The sequence below is a fragment of the Rhineura floridana genome, chromosome 8 (genome assembly GCF_030035675.1).
Source record: "Rhineura floridana isolate rRhiFlo1 chromosome 8, rRhiFlo1.hap2, whole genome shotgun sequence".
NCBI classification, from domain to species: domain Eukaryota; kingdom Metazoa; phylum Chordata; class Lepidosauria; order Squamata; family Rhineuridae; genus Rhineura; species Rhineura floridana.
Genome location: NC_084487.1, coordinates 43,444,834 through 43,464,268, shown reverse-complemented (window position 1 = coordinate 43,464,268; position 19,435 = coordinate 43,444,834). Strand labels below are relative to the sequence as shown.

Sequence of the window (19,435 nt, the reverse complement as noted above, 5' to 3'; positions counted from 1 at the left end):
ACTGATTCTTTAGGGAGAATGTGACCTCATCCAGAACAGGTTGCACACCACCTATCTGGAACAAGGAACCACTTAGTAACAGTATCTCTGTCTTGTCTGGATTGAGTTTCAGTTGGTTGGCCCTCATCCAGTCACTTACTGCAATCCACAGTACATCCAAGGTCACATATGCTTGAGATGAAAAGGAAAGATAGAGTTGTATGTCTTCAGCATATTGATGTACTCCGAGACTTCAGATGGCTCAACTCAGCAGTTTCATGTAGGTGCTAAATAGCATGGGGGATAAAATCAAACTCTATAAAACCCCACAGTGAAAGCTCCATGGAGCCAAACATCACATCCTAGCATCTCCTTCTGGATGTTGACCACCAAAGGAGAAGAGGAACCACTGCAGTGTAGTGTCACCCACTCCCAATTCAGACAACAGCTGCAAAAGAATACCATGGTCGATGATATCAAAAACTATTGAGAGATCACAGAGAATCAGCAGCCCCCCCCCCCCCGGTCTCTCCTGACAAAGGCTATCTCAGCACCAAAACTAGGTCTGAACTCCAACAGAAATAGATCCAGAAATCAGTTGTATCCAAGAGTGCTTGGATCTGGTCAGTTACCACACTCTGAAGAACTTTGCCCAGGAAAAAGTTGTTTGCTATCAGTTTCTAATTATTTAGATCAGTAGTCTTCAATCTTTTCAAACTGGGGACCCACCTTTAACCAAAACATGCATTTGGGGATCCATTTCTTAATCTTTCCATGCATTAGTATGGTGGAAGTGCAGCTGTTGCAACCCACCTTAGATCAGGTTGTGTGTGACCTGCTAGTGGGTCCTGACCCACCATCTGAAGTCCAATTATTTGCATCTTCCAGATCAAGGATTTTTTTCAGGACTTATTGCCACTTCTTCTAGGCAGCCTGGGACCATCCCATCTTGTAAAGAGGTGCTAACTATCTCCCTGGCCCAACTGACTGTCCTTTCCCTACTGTGTACACCTGTTGGCTGGTGCCCATTGGGAATGCTAGGGGAGAAGGAAGGGATGCCAGCAGTAGGCACAGCCAGAGCCAATGACAGGTGGAGCCAACTGATTCTAGTTCTGTCCCCTTCCTCCTCCCTGCTGAGTTTGACAAGGGGCAACACTGAGGCCACGGAGGAGGAAACTGACAGACAGGGCCACCCCCAAACTGGCTGTAAATAGGAAAGAAGGCAGGTGGGTGGTGGTGGTGGAGGGCAGACTGAAGTTGGTGGGGCACTGCCCCTTTTGCCCTAATAGACCAGCCGCCTCTGGTACCCCTTATTTCTACAGTAGCACGTAGCAACCATTTGGAGGTTTTGTTTATGGTTTCTGTAGCCTTTGCTGCAAGCACAAGGTGTAGCTGGAACAATCAAAATGAAGTCTCAGCTGGGAAACATTGACATTCTCACTGAGGAATTATGGATAGTATGGCGTGTATTGAGGGAAGCCAATTCAAATCAACCCTTTCCCTAACAACACACATCTGATGCAGCTGGGGATAGGGTTGTCATGCTAAGAGGGACTACCCTTCCATTTCTATCATCTGCCATGGATATTTAGTAAGTCTCAGTCTCTCCATGTGGTGTCACAGCCAGTTGGTGGTTGTCAGTTGTCCCAGAACCTTCTTCATCCATTAGCTCTCTCTGATCTGAGATAACCATGTCTTGTAACTGATGAGGCCATGCCTCAGGCAGAGCCCTTTCAGTTTCTCTCAACAACAGGCCCTGGTAGCATCTGATATTTTCATCATGAAGCTGGGTTACCTCAGTGTTCCCTCCATAGAAGCCTGCTGTATGGTTGACTAAGCCATTGGTGACGTTGGCCACATGAACCTTGTTGCCAGCTCTCTTCTTTCTGTTCTTGTCCAGGATGAGGAGGCAGGTGAAGACCTGCTTGAATCTCTTGCGGAAGTGCTTGGAGATGAGAGCGTAGACAATCGGGTTGAGGCAAGAATTGGCATATGACAGGCAATGGGAAGCCAAGCGACAGGCATAGGTGGCTCGATTAAAGGGGAAAGAGCCAAACCAGAAGCACAAGATCACCAGGTGGTGGGGCAGCCAGCACAGGCAGAAGAGGACAGCCACTGCAATAATCATCTTGGTGACCCTGCGCTTGGCTTTACGGGACTCTGAGATTCTCTCAATGGGATCTACAGCAGTCCACAAGAACTTAATGGTCCTAGCATAAGACAGGCTGACGACAAAGACTGGGAGGACGTAGCCAAATACAAAGGTGAGGATGTCCAAGATCTTGCGGCGCTGGTCCTCCCAAATAGGGACACAGATAGGCACCTCCTGGTAGTGGACTATTTGGTAGTAGCTGAGATACGGCCCTGCAAAAAGCAGTGATAGTGTCCAGATCATTACAATGGCAAGGGCTGCATTGCGAGAGGTGCGGAGATCCCGGGATTTCAGTGGGTAACGGATAGCCAGATACCTGAAAGCGAGGGGGTGGGTAAAGAATAAGTTTAACACAAGAACATTTGAGAAACCCCACAAACGGCATCATTGTTCCTTTCTCCCTTCCCTGTGGCTGCTTCAGTGTCTCAGCCCCTTATTCCCACCCACGCCCAGATTATCTTGGTGGCAGAGTCCTTTTCTGGGTTTTTCCCAGAAGCCCTCAGATGTGCCTTTGGTTAAACTGCCACTGAAAGCTCCAGTTTTGGGCCCACAGCAAAGTATGCAGATAAAGGCAAAGCTTGCATAAATCTTCCAGACTCTGATGTGGAACTGGCTAGCCCTCCTCCCACCCACCCCCCACATACCCAGACAAACACAATGAGTTCAGAAACCCATTTGCTTGAGGAATGCTAAAAATGTAAGTGAACTGGGACAGTGCATGATTGGATCGGAATTTATTAAGAGATCCCCTGCGAAGGAACAGCAGGAGTTGCTAGGCAGGATGAGGTTACTAAGGGGGAAAGGAAGGGGAACACTTGAGAAGTGTATTGAGAGCATGTATGCAGAGAGGCAGCAAGGACTAGTTTCTTCAGATAGAGGAAGAGGATGGGTTTAGAAGGTAATGGGTGTCTGTGGAACAGGTCTAAGGCTGAATTGTTGAATTAGAAGGAATCTTAGAGGCCATCTAGTCCAGCCTCTTGCTCACGGCAGGATCTGTAATTAGGATTGGGCGATTAGGAGTATCAGTTTTGGTTTCTCTGTTTCTCATTTTTCCAAACTTAAGTTCAGTTCTTCCACATTTCCACATGAGTTCATGATTCACCATCACCACCAAAAAAAGTCCTCATAAAAATGCATCAGCATTTTAATGCAATTTTCTCCTAATATACACAGGTTTGTGTGCAATCTTGCTTAATATAAACATATTCAAAGCAATTTTCCATAAGATAATGCACTATGTATGTTATTTTCACTAATATATGCATTTGTATGCACACTTTACTGTAGTATATGAATTTTTGTACACATTAATGGGTTGGAGAACTGTATTGCAAAATTCAAAGAAGTGTGAATTCTGAAGGATGGCTGCATTTCAGTTCAGGTCCTCAAATGCAAAGATGTATCACTTAACACTAAAGTCAGGATCATTCAGACCATGGTATTCCCAATCTCTATGTATGGATGTGAAAGTTGGACAGTGAAAAAAAGCAGATTAGAGAAAAATCAACTCATTTGAAATGTGGTGTTGGAGGAGAGCTTTGCACATACCGTGGACTGCAAAAAAGACAAATAATTGGGTGTTAGAACAAATTAAACCACAACTATCACTGGAAGCTAAAATGATTAAACTGAGGTTATACTTTGGACACATCATGAGAAGATATGATTCACTAGAAAAGACAAAACTGCTAGGAAAACCAGAAGGGAGTAGAAAAAGAGGAAGACCAGATGGATTGATTCCATAAAGGAAGCCACAGACCTGAACTTACAAGATCTGAACAGGGTGGTTCATGACAGATGCTATTAGAAGTTGCTGATTCATAGGGTCACTGTAAGTCGGAATCGACTTGAAGGCATATAACAACAACAAATTGTTTCGGAAAGTGTGAATTAGGAAGGTTCACCTTTAAATGTGAACTGTATTGAATTTCTCTCCCATCCCTATCTGCAGTGCAAGATGCAACTCCAGCAGCTCTGACGCAAATGGCTGTCCAGCCTCTCCTCATATACCTCTAGCAAAGGAGACCCCCACAAGCTCCCGAAGCAGTCTATTCCACTGTGAAACAGCTCTCACCCCTAGGAGATGTGTTCTGATCTTTAGGTGAAAACAGCTTCTCTGCCATTTCCATCCATTGGTTCTAGTTGTGCCTTTTGGAGCAACAGAGAGCAAGCCTGCCTCATGTTTAGCATGCAACCCAATTCAGACATCTGAAGATTGCCCTCATGTCTCCCCTTAATCTTCTCTTCTCCATGCTAAACATTCCCATCTCTTCCAAACATTCCTCATAGGCATGCTGTGACAATGCATGCAATGCATGCAAGAGATGGAGCCAGTGTGGTGTAGTGCATAGAGTGTCGGAATAGGACCTGGGAGACCAGGATTCAAATCCTCACTCAGCCATGACTGTGACCTTGGGCAAGTCACAGTCTCTCAGCCTAGCCTACCTCACAGGTTGTTTTGAGGTTAAAACAGAAGGGGGGAGAATGTTGTACACCACCTTGAGCTCCTTTTGGAGAAAAGGTGGGTTATAAATCCAAAAATAAATAAATAAATAGAGTTCTGAGACAAAAGTAGGTGAGAGAGTCCATATTTAGATGTTGTGCTACATCAGGGGTGGGGAACCTCCAGCCCAAGGGCAAAACTTGGTCCACCAGGCCTCCCCATTCAGGCCTGGGTGGGCAAGGTTGGGGCTTTGAAGGAACAACTGAGAGGTTAAAGTGAGCTCCTGATTGCAACTTGGCTGGAGCAAGGTACACTCCCACCTGTCCATCAACTGATGGGCAGTGAGAGTGCATCTTGCTCAAGGAGGGGGAAGCAGTTTCCATTAAATGGAAACTGCTTCTCCGTTCCCAAACAGCATGAGGATGATTAGAAAGGGCTGTTTGAATGCCCCGTGCTGTGTTTTGAAGTCCTGACAATTGGGGCTTCAAAGTGCATCACCTGACCTAACTATGATGTCAGGTGACTGACCTGTGGACGGTCCTGTCCACCTGCCAAATTTGGCCCGCCAGGGGTTGGGGAGATTAAGAACTGGCTGGCCAGCCAGGAAAGGTTCCTCACTTCTGTGCTACATGGAATAACTGTCTGTGAGTAGAACACTAGAACAATAGGAAGCAGGGTGAGCTAGATCCACGGCCACAATTTATGATGATGTAAGCTATCTTGGGATCTTAATTATGGAAAGGCAGGCTATATGTTTTTCAAAACAAATAAAAAATTAAGATAAAATTTAAAACACACACATGTGCAGTTTAGTAATTTGGATATAGGAACAGCTGGATGTGGCAATTTTGGTTTCTCTCAGTTTCTCATTTTTTCCAGTTTTAAGTTGGGTTCTCCACATTTCCACATCAGTTTGCAATTAAAAAAAAGTCCTCATGACATTGTATCAGCATTTTAGTGCAAATTTCTCCTAACAGACACATTTTCATGTGTTTGTATGCAATTTTGCTTAATGTAAGCATTTATGCAAACTACTTTCCCCTAATATGATGCATTTTGGTATGCTATTTTTACTACTATGTGCATTTCTATGCACACTTCACCCTAGTATGTGCAATTTTTGTACACTACCTGGCTAGAGAACTGCACTGCAAAATTTGGAGAAGTGTGCATTTCGAAGGATGGCTGTGTTCCAGTTCCTGTATTGTCTCAGAAAGTGCAAATTCAGTAAGTTTACATGTGAATTTCTTTCCATCCCTGTTTGGCTATTCAGAGTCTCAGCGGCCTTTCTTTTCTATTCCCGTCTACAGAAGAGGTAGTGACCCTACATTGATCAAGTGAAATATTGGTTTCAGGGACAAACGGGTGGATGCGCTGGGAAGGGGGAATGTTTGTATTTACCTGTCCACTGAGACAGCTGCTAGGGTGAAACTGCTGGCATACATGGTGAGGTAGATGAGGAAGTGCACTGCCTTGCAGGCAAAGGCACCAAAGAGCCAGCCATCCAGTGTGTAGATGGTGGCCTGGAAGGGGACACAGAAGACAATGAAGCACAGGTCCGCCACAGCCAGGTTAAGGATGAACAGGTTGGTGGTGTTGTATTTCACCTGTCCGTTGTGTAGCAGCACAGCCAGCACCGAGCCATTCCCCACTGTTCCTACGAAAAAGATGAGAGAGAAAACCACTGGCACAATAATGCCTGCGGTTCGTGCTTCTAGGCTGTCTGAAGAGGTGTTCCAGCTGTCTGGCATCTCCCCATCTGAGAGAACAGGCCTGGCAAAATAGAAAGAGATTAATGTGGCAGACAGAAAAAGCAAGTGATCATGTGACACCCCCTGCTTAATTCCCTACACTGGTTTCCTGTGCTGCTGGAACGTCACGCAAGCTCTGTCTCCCTTCAAAGTCCTCCACGGCCTTTCCTTCCTTGTATCTCTACTCTTGTATCCTGATACATCCCTGCTCAGGATCTTCACCTTCTCCAGCTCTACCATCCTCAGGGTTGAAAGATCTCCTGCTCACTCAAAAGACTCTGTCCTTTTTCCCTTGCTGCCCCAAATGCTTAGAGATGCCTCCCAGAAGACCTGTGCGATGCTACCTTGCTTCCTTCTTTACCCAAGGGCACCTCTTACAGACCAGACCACACATATTTCTCTCTCTCTCTCTCTCTCTCTCTCTCACACACACACACACACACACACCAACCTCCGCCTCACATGCAGGCATGTGGATAAAACATACATTTCTCTCTCTTGGGTCAACACATACAAAGACAATGAAAGAATCCCCCCCCCAACATGTACGCCATATAGGGTTGCCAGGTTCAGGGCCTGAGACTGATCCTGTATCTTTAGGAGAAGAGAAAGTCAGCCAAGTGCAGGTGTTCTTGCAACACTGTAATTTGAAAAACCACAAGGTGGAATTCTCCCTTCCCCCTGTACAACTTTTAAAGATACAGAAGTCCTCTTTGAGGCCGAGCCTGGCAACCATATGTAGCTGGAGGGCAATTAACATTCAAGCACAGGGGTGATCCCCACCACTCCTCCCCCTTGACAACCAGGCAAGTCCCTCCACAGGGCACAGCAAGTCCCTGCCATCTGTTGCATGTGGTGGCTGGCGGGCAACTAACAGTCAAGCAAATGGGACAACCAGCAGATAGAGTTGTAAATACTTAAGATTGTAAAATATTTTAAAATGCCTGCATAAAAAAAGTTTTTACCTATAAGAACCACCTTGGTGCCAAGCATATCTCCATAGCTACTACCAGGGTGGGGCTGGGTGTGTGCATGGAGAAGGCTGTGAATTTGATTGCAAGGCTGCATACACACTTCACACCATAGCTTTAAAGCACATTGAAAACAAATTTCATTCCCCAAAGGATCCTGGGAACAGTAGTTTATTTCTCACAGAGCTTCAGTTCCCAGAATTCTTAATAAACTACCCAGGATACTTGGGGGGGGGTTATGTGCTGTTGATATGCTTTTAATGTGTGGTGTGTATGCAATGTAAGAGAGGAAGGGAGAAAGCCTCACTTCACACTTACACACACTCACACACATATACAACAAAGTTGCCAGTTTTATTTTTACTGGCCTGGCTTCTGTGCCTTTAGCAACATTTAGGAGTTGAAGTTTTTCTTAAGCAGGGACATAAGTTGTGAGAAACACTAAATGTCTTTTTGTCTCACTTCTGTTACAGGCATAGGAGTAGAGGAAGGGGGAAATTGTGACAATTCTACCCACAAAGAGCTAAGTGCACATATACAGGCAGTTTGATCATGTCACAAATGTAGATGCAGGATTTTCTTGGATAGCATGAGGTTTGGAATTTGGGGGCTCACCTACTGTCCCCAGAGTATACCAAATGGGTAGTGATGCCCAGATCCCTACTGAATGAATGTGAATGATGGGCATCATTGTCTTTTCCTAAGGCCAGCAACTTCTATTTAATAGACTCTATTACATACCAGCATTGAATGAGCTAATTTAACAGGGGCAACAGGAGATGTAAAGCTTCTCTGTAATGTAAGCGGCTCAGATTACATTGGCATGAGACTGGGTTAACTCTAGGTCACTCTGGGTGTCTGGGTTCAGGACCCCTTTCTTCTTAGGCGGGCACAAGCCTTAACTCTGGCCTCAGTCCATCCTGGAGGAAGCCTCTGCCAGGCACCACTTAACCCTCTTTACTTCATTACATTCCCAAAGTTCTTAAACTTCTTGCTTTGGTGAATTAAAATGTCCACCTTGTTTGGCCAGAATCAGCTGCCGCAGCCTGCCTATCAGAGCACGGGAGGAGGGAACATAATATTTACAGGGTATGTTGATGGAAGGAGAAGGCAGACCTGGATCGCATGGTGATGGTGGTGGTGATGGTGATGGCTGGGGCTGACTGGCAAAGGCTGTGCTAAGGTCTGGTGCACGTTACTGCCTTGCTAATGGCAGCTTTTATATTTCTCACATAACCTGTTCCCTACTCATGTTAAATGAATAATCTTATTTTCCGTGTGATGTGAATTTTTGAACACTACCAAGTACCGACGAACCCCATGTAAGTGGCATGCAATATTCCAGGTGCTGCTTGTGGCAAAATGAATCAAACAACTCCATTTTGTCATGAATGAAGACTCGCAACAGATACAAAGCATGGCAATGTGTGTTACAGCACACAACATCCCTAACTGGGTTATGAGTATATGGCAGCTTTCTTCAAGAGAACACACATTTTGGAGACACAAAATCTGATCAGTCATGCAGCAGCTGGTAAAATTGCATATGATTTGGTATTGGACTCAGGATCAGACAAACTTTGCAATATTAAGCAGCCATTTTTTGAATTTTGGGGAGAAAAAAATACTAAGAGTTTGAGAGGAGGGGCGAGCCACATGGTTTTATAGCATGCTTAAGATTAATGCTTCACATGGTTCTTAATTTCTACTGTTGCATTTGCATCGTGTGTCAGTTATACCAATGATTAAAATGTAAAATGTAAAATACTAGCAGCCTCCACAAAATCTGGAGTGGCTAGGGGAGAAGGAGAGATCATTGCTACAGATGAAAAATGCTATTCTTTATATCTGTAATTTGTCTTTTTTAGCTTTTCAGTTTTTCTGCATGTATATCAACAAGGTTGCTGAGTGATCGAGGCTTGTGCCTTTACCCCTCCTTTCCAGAATCCTCTTGAGCTTCGCTCTCTCTTCCTCTCTCTCCTGCTTTTTTCTAGAGTCCCCTCAGATCTGCACTAATTTTCTCTCCACAATATTATTCTTTCTTTGGAAATATGTCCTATCCTATTTGCAAAGATTTGAGTACATAACATTTATAAATCAAGTACTGTATTACTATGAAGAAACTATAAAAAACATGACAAAGGCACAAAACAGAAACTAAAAGATAGCTATAAAACACCTATTATTCAATATATTATTAAAATAAAGGGATACACATCCCTGGCCATTCATCGCTAGCCCAGACAGAAAGGTATTGCAGGGCTTTGCCTTTGGAAGATGCTCAGGCTCTTTCTCTCACCCCATCATAGAATGTGTCAAATTTATTTCCAGCTTTCCCTTTTCAATCCATCTCCTTCCCACTAAGCGGAACTGTCTCTGAGCTGGAATAAAGTCACAGCCATTTCTGATCTCTTACTTTCCTGCCACTGATGAATACGGGAGAAGCTGTATCTGCTGAAATTCTCCTTTCTGTACAGCCCTTAAAAGCAGGCAGGAGCCTTGCCTATTGAATTTAGCAACTCTCAGAGGAACTCCCCTCCCCATCTCCTGAAAACCTCCTTTTGAGTCACATTGAAGTGTGGGGGGGGGGAACCTTCTCTCATTTTGATTCCATGCTGTTCCCTTATTTTTTTTACTTCTCAAAGGCAGTACTCACTTGTGAAAGAGGTGAGTTTCTTCTGGCCTCCTTCAAGTCTTCACCATCCAGCAACAATGACTGGGCTACATGGAGAAGCCCTTGTCCCACTCCACTCCAGTGCCAAGGGAAAAGAAAGTGCCTGGGGATCACTGCAAGTTGGGATGCTCAGTTAGGTCTTCCCTATGCCTCTGCCTCTCTTCCTCTAGCTACTTCTCAGTGCATCCACCTTGCTGCATTTGCTTTCTTCTTCCTCTCTCTCTCTCTCCTCCCTTGATGTGTCTCTCTAGATCTCTGGTCCCCCTCTCCTGCTCTAGCTGTGCCAAGCCCATTGATCCTTTCCCCCCCTTTCCTTGAGGTTTGGTTGGGTGTTAACCCTCCTATGGCCAGATCTGCTTCTCCAGTACTATCTATCTGCCTACCTATCTGTCTGATCTCTTTGCTAGCCTCTTTTCCAGGCACTGCTGTTCCTATACTACAGGGATCCCTGGGAATGTAGGACAGAATATATATACATATCTCATGGGCTGGCCCCCACCTGTGAGAGCAGAGCATATTTTACTGCTGGCTTATAAGCAGCAGGATCACTTTTACCGCTATAACAGAAGAATATATTCAGAAAACCATCTTAATGGTTCTTGATGTTCTCTTCTCCCCCTCCCTCCCATTCTGTGAAAAACTGCTATCATACAAAGGATTAGGCTTCAAGCACACATTGAGGACACCTCCGTTTCTTACTTCTACTTGGGATGTGCTAGGATTCTGCAGATAATTCTACACATGACAGTGAAGGCAACCAGTTCGTCATGGACCGGGCATCACCACCGCCAAATAGGCATTTCAAGTGTTTTTCCCCTCTAGTCAGCATGTGCCTGACCTTTCTGTGAATGTCTCCATGATACCACTGTTTCATTTTGGCTGGACTCACTGGAGCCAGGTGCTTCTGATAGAAGCTGTAGCCCAAAATATCTGGAGTTTGGCAAAATGGAAATAGACAGTCTTCAAGTCGATCCCAACTTACAGCGACCCTATGATAAGAGGTATTCAGAGGGGGGTTGCCATTGCCTCCCTCTGAGGCTAGTCCTCCCCAGCTGGCTAGGGCCTGCTCAGCTTGCCACAGCTGCACAAGCCAGCCCCTTCCTTGTCCACAACTGCCAGCTGCGGGGAAACTGGGCTCCTTGGGACTATGCAGCTTGCCCACGGCTGCACAGGTGGCAGGGCACATAACCCCTGAGCCACTCCCTGTGGGGTGATCTTTAGCTGGCCCTTGACACCCAGGAGACACGAGCGGGGATTTGAACTCACAGACTCTGGACTCCCAGCCAGGCTCTCCTCCCCACTGTGCTATACCAGCTGCTACAGAGTTTGGCAAAGGCCGGTATAAATCCTTCAGAGTCTGTTACCGGATTCTGAAATTAGGAGACCAAAACAAACTGGAGGGCATGTATAAAAGTTGATTTATACATTGATAGAGCATACACTTTGCATGCAAAAGATCTCAGATTAAATCCCTGGCATCTTCAGTTAAAAAAAATTAGGTAAGAGACCACATTCTACTACCCGGTGAAAACAATCACATTTTCCCGGTGACCAAAACAAAAATAAAAAAAAATAAAAATGCAGTCTGAATACTAGGGGTCCACAACAGATGTATTAGCTTGAGGAAAGATGTCAAGATCCCTCCTAGTACATTAGTAATAATATATACACTTATACCATAGTGAAAACTTAAGGGTATAAGTGTGCCAAAGATAAATACTATGAAATCTCATTAATTGCGAGAGTGGAGGTTTAAGCACTTAACTCTTCCATGGAATTTATGGTGAAAGATTAACATTAAAACCTCAAAGTGTTTAATTTTTGGCTACATTGTACCTTGTGTCCAGAAAGGCTCTGAATCTGTCATCTCATGAGCTTCCTTTATTTGTGTGTGTACACACTAGAGATGGATAGATCTGTCTATTTTAGTTCTCTTTAATAATAATAATAAACTTTATTTCTACCCCGCCCTTTTTCCAATAGGACTCAGAGCGGCTTACAGCTAAAAACAACACACCATTAAAACATACAAAGTATACAATTAAAAATAGAATTAAACTTTGAGAAAAAATAAAACCATAAAACATACGTTAAAAACAGCAGACAATTTAAAATAATACCATATAATGTAGTCACCAATCCTAGGACACTTCTCTTTCCCATTGTTCCAATCTGAAGTTCATTTCTCCACATTTCTGCAGAATTTGCTATTTATTTATTTTTAATCCTCATGAAAATTTGCCAGCATTTTACTGCAAATTTCCTCTAATAAACACAATTTTGTGTGCATCTTTGACTAATGTACATATTTGTGCAAGCAATTTTCTGTAACAAAGCTATATTACATTGTGCCTTAATTTTGGATTTTGATAAACATTGATTGGTTGGACAATCACAAAAATTCAGAGAAGTGTGAATTTTGAAGGATAGCTGTGTTTTGGTTCTCAGGTTGTTTTGGAAAATGTGAATTAGGTAGATTCGACTTTAAATGCAAAGTGAATTGAATTTCTCTCTCATCCCTAGCTTACACACACATGTGTACATTTGTAGGCTGACTGGAGAGGAATATACATCTCCAAGTAAACCTCACTCTCCCCCCCCCCGTAACCAGCGATGTAGTCATCCTTGATGTTAGGGGGACTTAGACCCCTTCCTGTTTTGGAACAGGGTCCCTTTGTCTCCAGCATCCTACAAGTCAATCAGCATGACAGGGGAGTGTGCTAGCTGCTGAGAAGAGTCTTCTAACATGCTTCTTTGTCCTTTCCTGCTGATTGGAGCCAACCAGAGTGAAAGGAGCTGAGTCAGCCACTGAGATGACTCTTCTCAGTAGCTAACACTCTCCTCTTTCATGCTGATTGGCTCCAAGATATATCTGTTGTTTTCAGAGAACGCATTAACAAGGAATCTCATTCTCAAAGGGGGAGTGGGAGTGGCTGTGACTAACATGAAGGGACCCTGCACTTCTGAATTTGCCACTACACCACAGACACTACTAACTTTCAACCATCTGGAATTAGGGATATGGCTTCCAGTCTAGACAGGCCTCATCAATTATGAGACTTCTCTTTTTATTAATTAAATACTGTCCAAGGTGGTTCAAGGACAGCTCCTTGAAAGTTTGGACTAAAACCCGGTGTGGATTCCACTGCCCCACTGACATGGATCCCCCAGCTGCCACTGCCTAAGAGTATTAGAGGGACCAGTGGGTGGGGGACATGAGCCTATTAGTGCTTCAGAGATGGGAGTGTGTCTTAAATGTGTAAGCTTGGCAGCGATCCTTTGTATGTCAGTTGTAATATTGTGGAGAATGAGTGGTTTGTTGATAGAGATAATGAATAAAGGTAGTGAATGATTGTAGTGATTGGGTGGAATGAATGGTAAGAGTGAAATTGGGTGAGTGGCTGTACGTGTGAGTGTGTTTTATGTCGGTTGAGATTTTACATTGTGTTTTCTTGTAATGCTCTCTGACTTTATTTATATTGTTATTATGGTTATGGATATTGTTTATGCGTTTGCTTTTTAATGTAAATTATTTGGCATTGTTTATATTGTTCTCTCTCTCTCTCTAAAGATTCATAGGGTTGCCATAAGTCATAATTGACTTGAAGGCATATAACAAAACATATATGGAGAGAGGGAGCGAGAGAGAGAGTGTAAATTGCTCCAAAATCTCCAGAATAGTAAACAGTCTCTAAATGGAAATAATAATAAACAAATTTAGATGAGAACAGAAGATTTATGTAACTTTAAACTTGACAATGAGGACATTGAACTTATCAAGGATTATCAATACCTTGGCACAGTCATAACCAGTCAAGAAATCAGAAGAAGGCTAGGAATGGGAAGGCAGCTATGAGAGAACTAGAAAAGGTCCTCAAATGCAAAGATGTATCACTGAACACTAAAGTCAGGATCATTCAGACCATGGTATTCCCGATCTCTATGTACGGATGTGAAAGTTGGACAGTGAAAAAAGTGGATAAGAGAAAAATCAACTCATTTGAAATGTGGTGTTGGAGGAGAGCTTTGCGCATACCATGGACTGCAAAAAAGACAAATAATTGGGTGTTAGAACAAATTAAATCAGAACTATCACTAGAAGCTAAAATGATGAAACTGAAGTTATACTTTGGACACATAATGAGAAGACAAGATTCACTAGAAAATACAATACTGCTGGGAAAAACAGAAGGGAGTAGAAAAAAAAGGAAGACCAAACAAGCAATGGATTGATTCCATAAACGAAGCCACAGACCTGAATTTACAAGATCTGAACAGGGTGGTTTATAAAAGATGCTCTTGGAGGTCACCAATTCATAGGGTCGCCATAAGTCGTAATAGACTTGAAGGCAAATAACAACAGCTACCAATTCTGAGACCCAGATAGGAAAGAAAGGTGTTAAAAGAAAGTAATGTCCTGGGCAAACATAAAATATATGCCTAGATTTTGTTGTTATATTATTTCATATTCATTTTGCTTAAAGAGTGAAATGTTGCATGATTGTTGCATGAACACGTGCTAATACTTAAAGACACGTCACTGTCTGGTGATTATTTCTGGTACTGTTTGTAAAGGGCTTCCAGGGAAAATGGGACAGAAGGAAGGAGATTTTTGAAGTGAGATTCTTAAAGTGAATCAGAACTGCAGGAGGACAACTGAAAAACATCACCCTCATAGTAGCTAAGCAAAGCCTGTCTCAAATACTTTACCTTTGACCTAGGGACCTATAGTTGCTGTAGCCCAGCCTTCTTCATGCCGTGGCCTGCCAGATGTTGTTGGACTCCAACTCCCATCAGCCCCAGCAAGAGTGGTCAATGGTCATGACTGATGAGAACTGGAGTCTAACACCTGGAGGACACCAGGTTGAGAAGGCTACTGTAGCATAGGATACTGATGTTTCTTTCAGGTATGAACTATATCTATTTTAGTTACACACAGAGTTAAAGCCTGATAAAGCAGAAAGAAACAAAAGGCCTCACAAGCTCTTGTTGAATGTAAGTACTTTGTTGCCTTGGAAACAGGAGCATCTAGAGGTATGTGCCCTTGTCAGTGTGCAGTGCAAGTTAAGAGTTCCCCTCTGTTTCTCACTGTCCAGTGTGCATTTCTGATTAGAAGAAACCAATTCCTTTTGTGGTGGTGGTGATGTGTCTTTTGCCTCATCACACTAGAAATCAGAAACATTACCTTGCCAGACAGTGCAAGTATAGGGTTAAGCCAAGTCCTCTACATTCTCATATGCTTCTTTTGACTTCCTTTATTGCTTTCACCAAAAAAAAGTGCCATGTTGAGAAGGTGATTAAGTAGAGACACAAGAGCAGGGCCGGCCCTACTTGAGGTAATTGCCTCAGGCAGCAAATGCTGAAGGGCAAGGAATGGACAGAGCTGTGTATGCCGCATGGCCTGCCCTGCCCTCCTTAAGCAAGCCTGCTGCCCTCAGATACAGCAGAGGATGCTGTCCAGCAATGTAGTAGCAAATTCAGAAATGCAGGGTCCCTTCATGATTGTCACACCACATCCCCTCACAGCCACACCCCCAGGATTCACTGTCTCTTCTGCAATCACATATTTATAGAACCGGAATAAAACTGTGTGCATAGGCTTCCCTCCTCCCCCACTCAATCGTTCTCTTTCTGGAGGCTAAATGTTGTGAGAAATGTTTTGATTTTAAGAATTCTGAAGTGAAGTCAAGTGTAGGACTAGAATTTGGGAGACTAAGGTACTTTGCCATAAAGCTCACTTTTCACTTTCCCTGGGAGTCAATCAGCATGAAAGGGGAGGTGTGTGATAGCTACTGAGAAGTCTTCTCAGTGACTGACTCACCTCATTTCACTCTGATTGGCTCCAATCAGCATGAAAGGACAAGGAGGCAAGTTGTTAGTCAAATGAGAAGACTCTTCTCAGTGGCTAACATGCTCCCCTTTCATGCTGATTGGCTCATACATAGGGACCCTCCTGGGACCCTGCTCCTAAAAAAGTAAGGTATCTTTGACTCCCTGCAACCCTGCATGACTACACCCCTATGCTGTCCGATTACCAGTGTCAAAATAAGATTCAACTACTGGTCTGGTCAGCTTCTACACATGGAATGGGGCAGGTGCCATCTTGTCCTTCACCTCAGGCAGCAAAATGTCTTGGGCTGGCCCTGCACAGTTGGTTTAGATGGAACCAAGCAATCCATTATGCTTGGCAGCTAGGTGTTGGAGAATGTTTACTGGAAAACACTCTAGTTGAAAATGTGGAGATGCAAATAATTATTCTCAGCTTCAACCAGGGGCATGGGTGGCTATTTAAAAGACTCTGGATGCAAGCCCATGTGATACAAATGTACCTCTGGGCAGATTAATGATGGTGGGTAGGTGAGATCTCACCAGTACTGTGTTTTGCAGTACGCAGACCACCCACTCTGTAAGTAAAGTTTTTAAAAATCTTTAAAAGTGGGGGAGGGGAATTGGTGGGCCAGTACAAAAGACCCTCTGGGCCACTCCCTAACAATGCCCCTGGCTTCAACCCAGTATTTAGCAACAACGTCTGGAGTCCCTTTTCTGCATAGTTGCCACAACTGTGACCTGGGCCACATCCATACTACATATATAAAGCCTTATTATATGGCTTTAACAGTCATGGCTTCCCTCAAAGAATCCTGGGAACTGTTGTTTGTTAAGGGTGCTGAGAGCTGTTAGGAGACCCCATTCCCCTCCCAGAGTTTACTGGGAACAGGCATTGACTGTTAAAAAGATTCTGGAAATTGTAGATCTGGGGGAGGAATAGGGATCTCCCAAAAACTGTCAACACCATTAACAAACTATAATTCCTATGATTCTTAAGGGGAAGCCATGACTGTTAAAGTGGTATCATAGTGCTTTAAATGTATAGTATGGATGTGGCCCTAGTTTTACCACACACCTACGAATCCCCAGACAGCAACATTTGCTCTAGGGCAGCGTTTCCCAGCTAGTGGGCCACCAGATGTTGTTGGACCACAGCTCCCATCAGCCTCAGCCAGCATTGCCAATGGTCAGGAAAGATGGGAATTGCGGTCCAACAACATCTGGTGGCCCACTAGTTGGGAAAGGCTGCTCTAGGGGAACATGCCTACGGCCTTAATGGCAAGTACTGCCTATCCATACTCATTAAGAATCATGGTACCCCAGAATCCAGAAACATCCTTAACTTCACATTTGCACCTTCACCCTTTGCACTAACAGCCAAACTAGTGGTTTACATGAAGTTGCCTGCACTGGGAAGGCAGTTCAATTTTATAAAGGTTCAGACTGTCAAAAGGGTGGCCATGTGTGCAACCTGTCTGATTTCCCACACCTGCTGCACTGACAGTATGACATGGGTGGTGGTTTGTAACATGTAGACTGAAGGTTCAGAACCAGACCCCAGTCTGCCAATGGTACATTCCTGGCTTCAGTTCTATGCAAGCCCTATCGTGGTGCATGCTGTCCCTTAACTCACTGAGACTTGCTACACCCATTAATCTTAAGGTTCACCTCCAAACTATGAGTATTTTGTGGAGGGATCCAAGCACATACCAGAAATCTAGGTTTGACCGATCAAAGTGGATTGAGGCACTCTGTTGTGCTGGTGCAACAAATCCACTTTAAAAACAACAGCCTTTGTGCAGTGACAGGGAAGTGCACTGAAAAGTGTGGGACGAATGAATAACGGAAAACACATAACCACCACATACGCAAATCAGGACGACGGCTCGTTGTTGCATAACCTCCCTACAAACAAATCAGAATGAATGCTCAAGAAAAACTGGGCATAGTCTGATCTCTGTGTAAGCTTTGTGCAAGCTAACCAGGATGACCCCTCAATAAATGAGTCATCTGGAGGAGCCCTAAGGTGGACAATAGCATACCATGAAAAAGCATGGGTCCCAGATATATACCCGCTGCATTTCATATTGCCCTCCCCCTCATGGACACACACACTCACACACACACACACACACAAAAGCCCATGTCTTGGGTCCTTTCCCTCTCGATAATTGTTTACGTCTCTGGGAGCAGCAGTGCTGTATGATATCAAAGTCTGTAACTAGGGAAAAGGGAAGCTAGAAGGTTCTTGGCCAAAAGTATCTGCTGATTTAATAAGTGGGTGGAGAGAAGCAGCCTACAGTGCCAGCTTACTGCAATTCAGAGGCACATGAGTCTTGAAGGAACTGTGGCAGGCATGGTTGTCAGAGCATGGTTAATCTGTGTGCTGCTTCTGGAGCTCTGGTGCCGGAGATATCACACTGGAGCACTTTCTGTCTCTCAGGAAGGAGAGTTGTCCCTAAGCGAAGCTGCCTCGCCTCCTGATAAGATCAGCAAGGTGGCTCAGCACCATCCCGATGTCTTTCTCATCCGGAATCAGCTGGGCACTCAAGCGAGGCCCTACAGCCTGTCCCTCTCCTCTGATGACTACCACCACTACTTGCCAAAACCCAAGCGCCTGCGTGCCCCCCGGCTGATGAAACTGCTGGGCTCTTCCTATGACCCCTTCTGGATGTCTCTTGAGGACCCCCGGGGCCAGAACACAAGCCTAAAAGAACTGGGCGCCCTGAGCCAGGACGTGGCTGAATGCACAACCCGATTTAGGAAGAAACTCCTGCAGGAGGCGGAGGGATTAGATTTTTCCAAGCTGCTGCCTCCTAAGGATGGGACCCACCACAATCTGAGCCAAGTCCTCATCCACCGCTTCCACCGCTGGCTCGTGGATAGCGCTACTTGCCATCTGACCTCTTCCTGGGTGGATATGGGACCCATCTTCTGGCCACGTTGGATACGCCATACAGACTGTGATCTCACTCATGTCGGATGCTCTTGGCCTCCAGGCATGACTTGCCGGCCTGCCCAAGTCACCCACATCAAATTCCTAGCGTGGCATTGTTGGGTAAGCAAAGATACCCTGAGGCCTGGGAAGTCCCTTCAGCAATGTGCTTGGAGGCAAGTCCCTTACCCTGTGGTGGCTGCGTGCAAGTGTTCCTGCTGATGACAAGATGACGGGGGGGGAGGGGAGTTGCATTGCCAGCTCTAGATTTCTTAAGGGTTTTGCTGCCATTTCCCAATGTGTTGAAATCTGCACAGATGAAACAGTCTCGAAGGATCTGAACCAGAGGGCAATTGTATTGAGAGATGACAGAATGCAGTACCCTCTTTATGAAGATATGAAAGACTGAGCCTTGGAGATATCTTTACAGTAAGGAAAGAAAACTAGCCTTTGGGAATCACTGTCATATTTCAGGAAAGGAAGCCAAGGCAGTAAAATGATGTGGGGAACAGAGGGACCAGCACCTTTCACAGATTGATATGCATAATGATAAGTTGGCAGCAGAAACTGAAAAGATTTCACCATTGATGTACTGGGATGCAATGTGCTTTGGTCTCAAGAAATTGTGCTCATCATGCCTGATGGGGGAACCTGATATTTCTGGGAAGAAATCAATGGGCTTAATAAAGTGTTTGGGACTA

The 19,435-nt window shown here is 44.5% G+C and overlaps 2 protein-coding genes across 2 annotated transcripts; one reads left to right on the top strand and one right to left on the bottom strand.

Moving 5' to 3' along the window:
* Positions 1–1,567: 1,567 nt before the first annotated feature.
* GALR3 (galanin receptor 3) lies at positions 1,568–6,337 on the bottom strand. The gene is made up of 2 exons (XM_061582717.1): positions 5,976–6,337; positions 1,568–2,447 (listed from the first exon to the last, which is right to left on the bottom strand). Exons 1-2 carry the CDS (start codon positions 6,323–6,325, stop codon positions 1,568–1,570), a joined length of 1,230 nt encoding a protein of 409 aa, XP_061438701.1. The 5' UTR covers positions 6,326–6,337.
* An 11,796-nt stretch (positions 6,338–18,133) lies between these two features.
* On the top strand, positions 18,134–19,435 carry LOC133363396 (noggin-like). Its single transcript, XM_061582804.1, has one exon. The coding sequence runs from the start codon at positions 18,156–18,158 to the stop codon at positions 18,954–18,956; it is 801 nt and encodes a 266-aa protein (XP_061438788.1). The 5' UTR covers positions 18,134–18,155; the 3' UTR covers positions 18,957–19,435.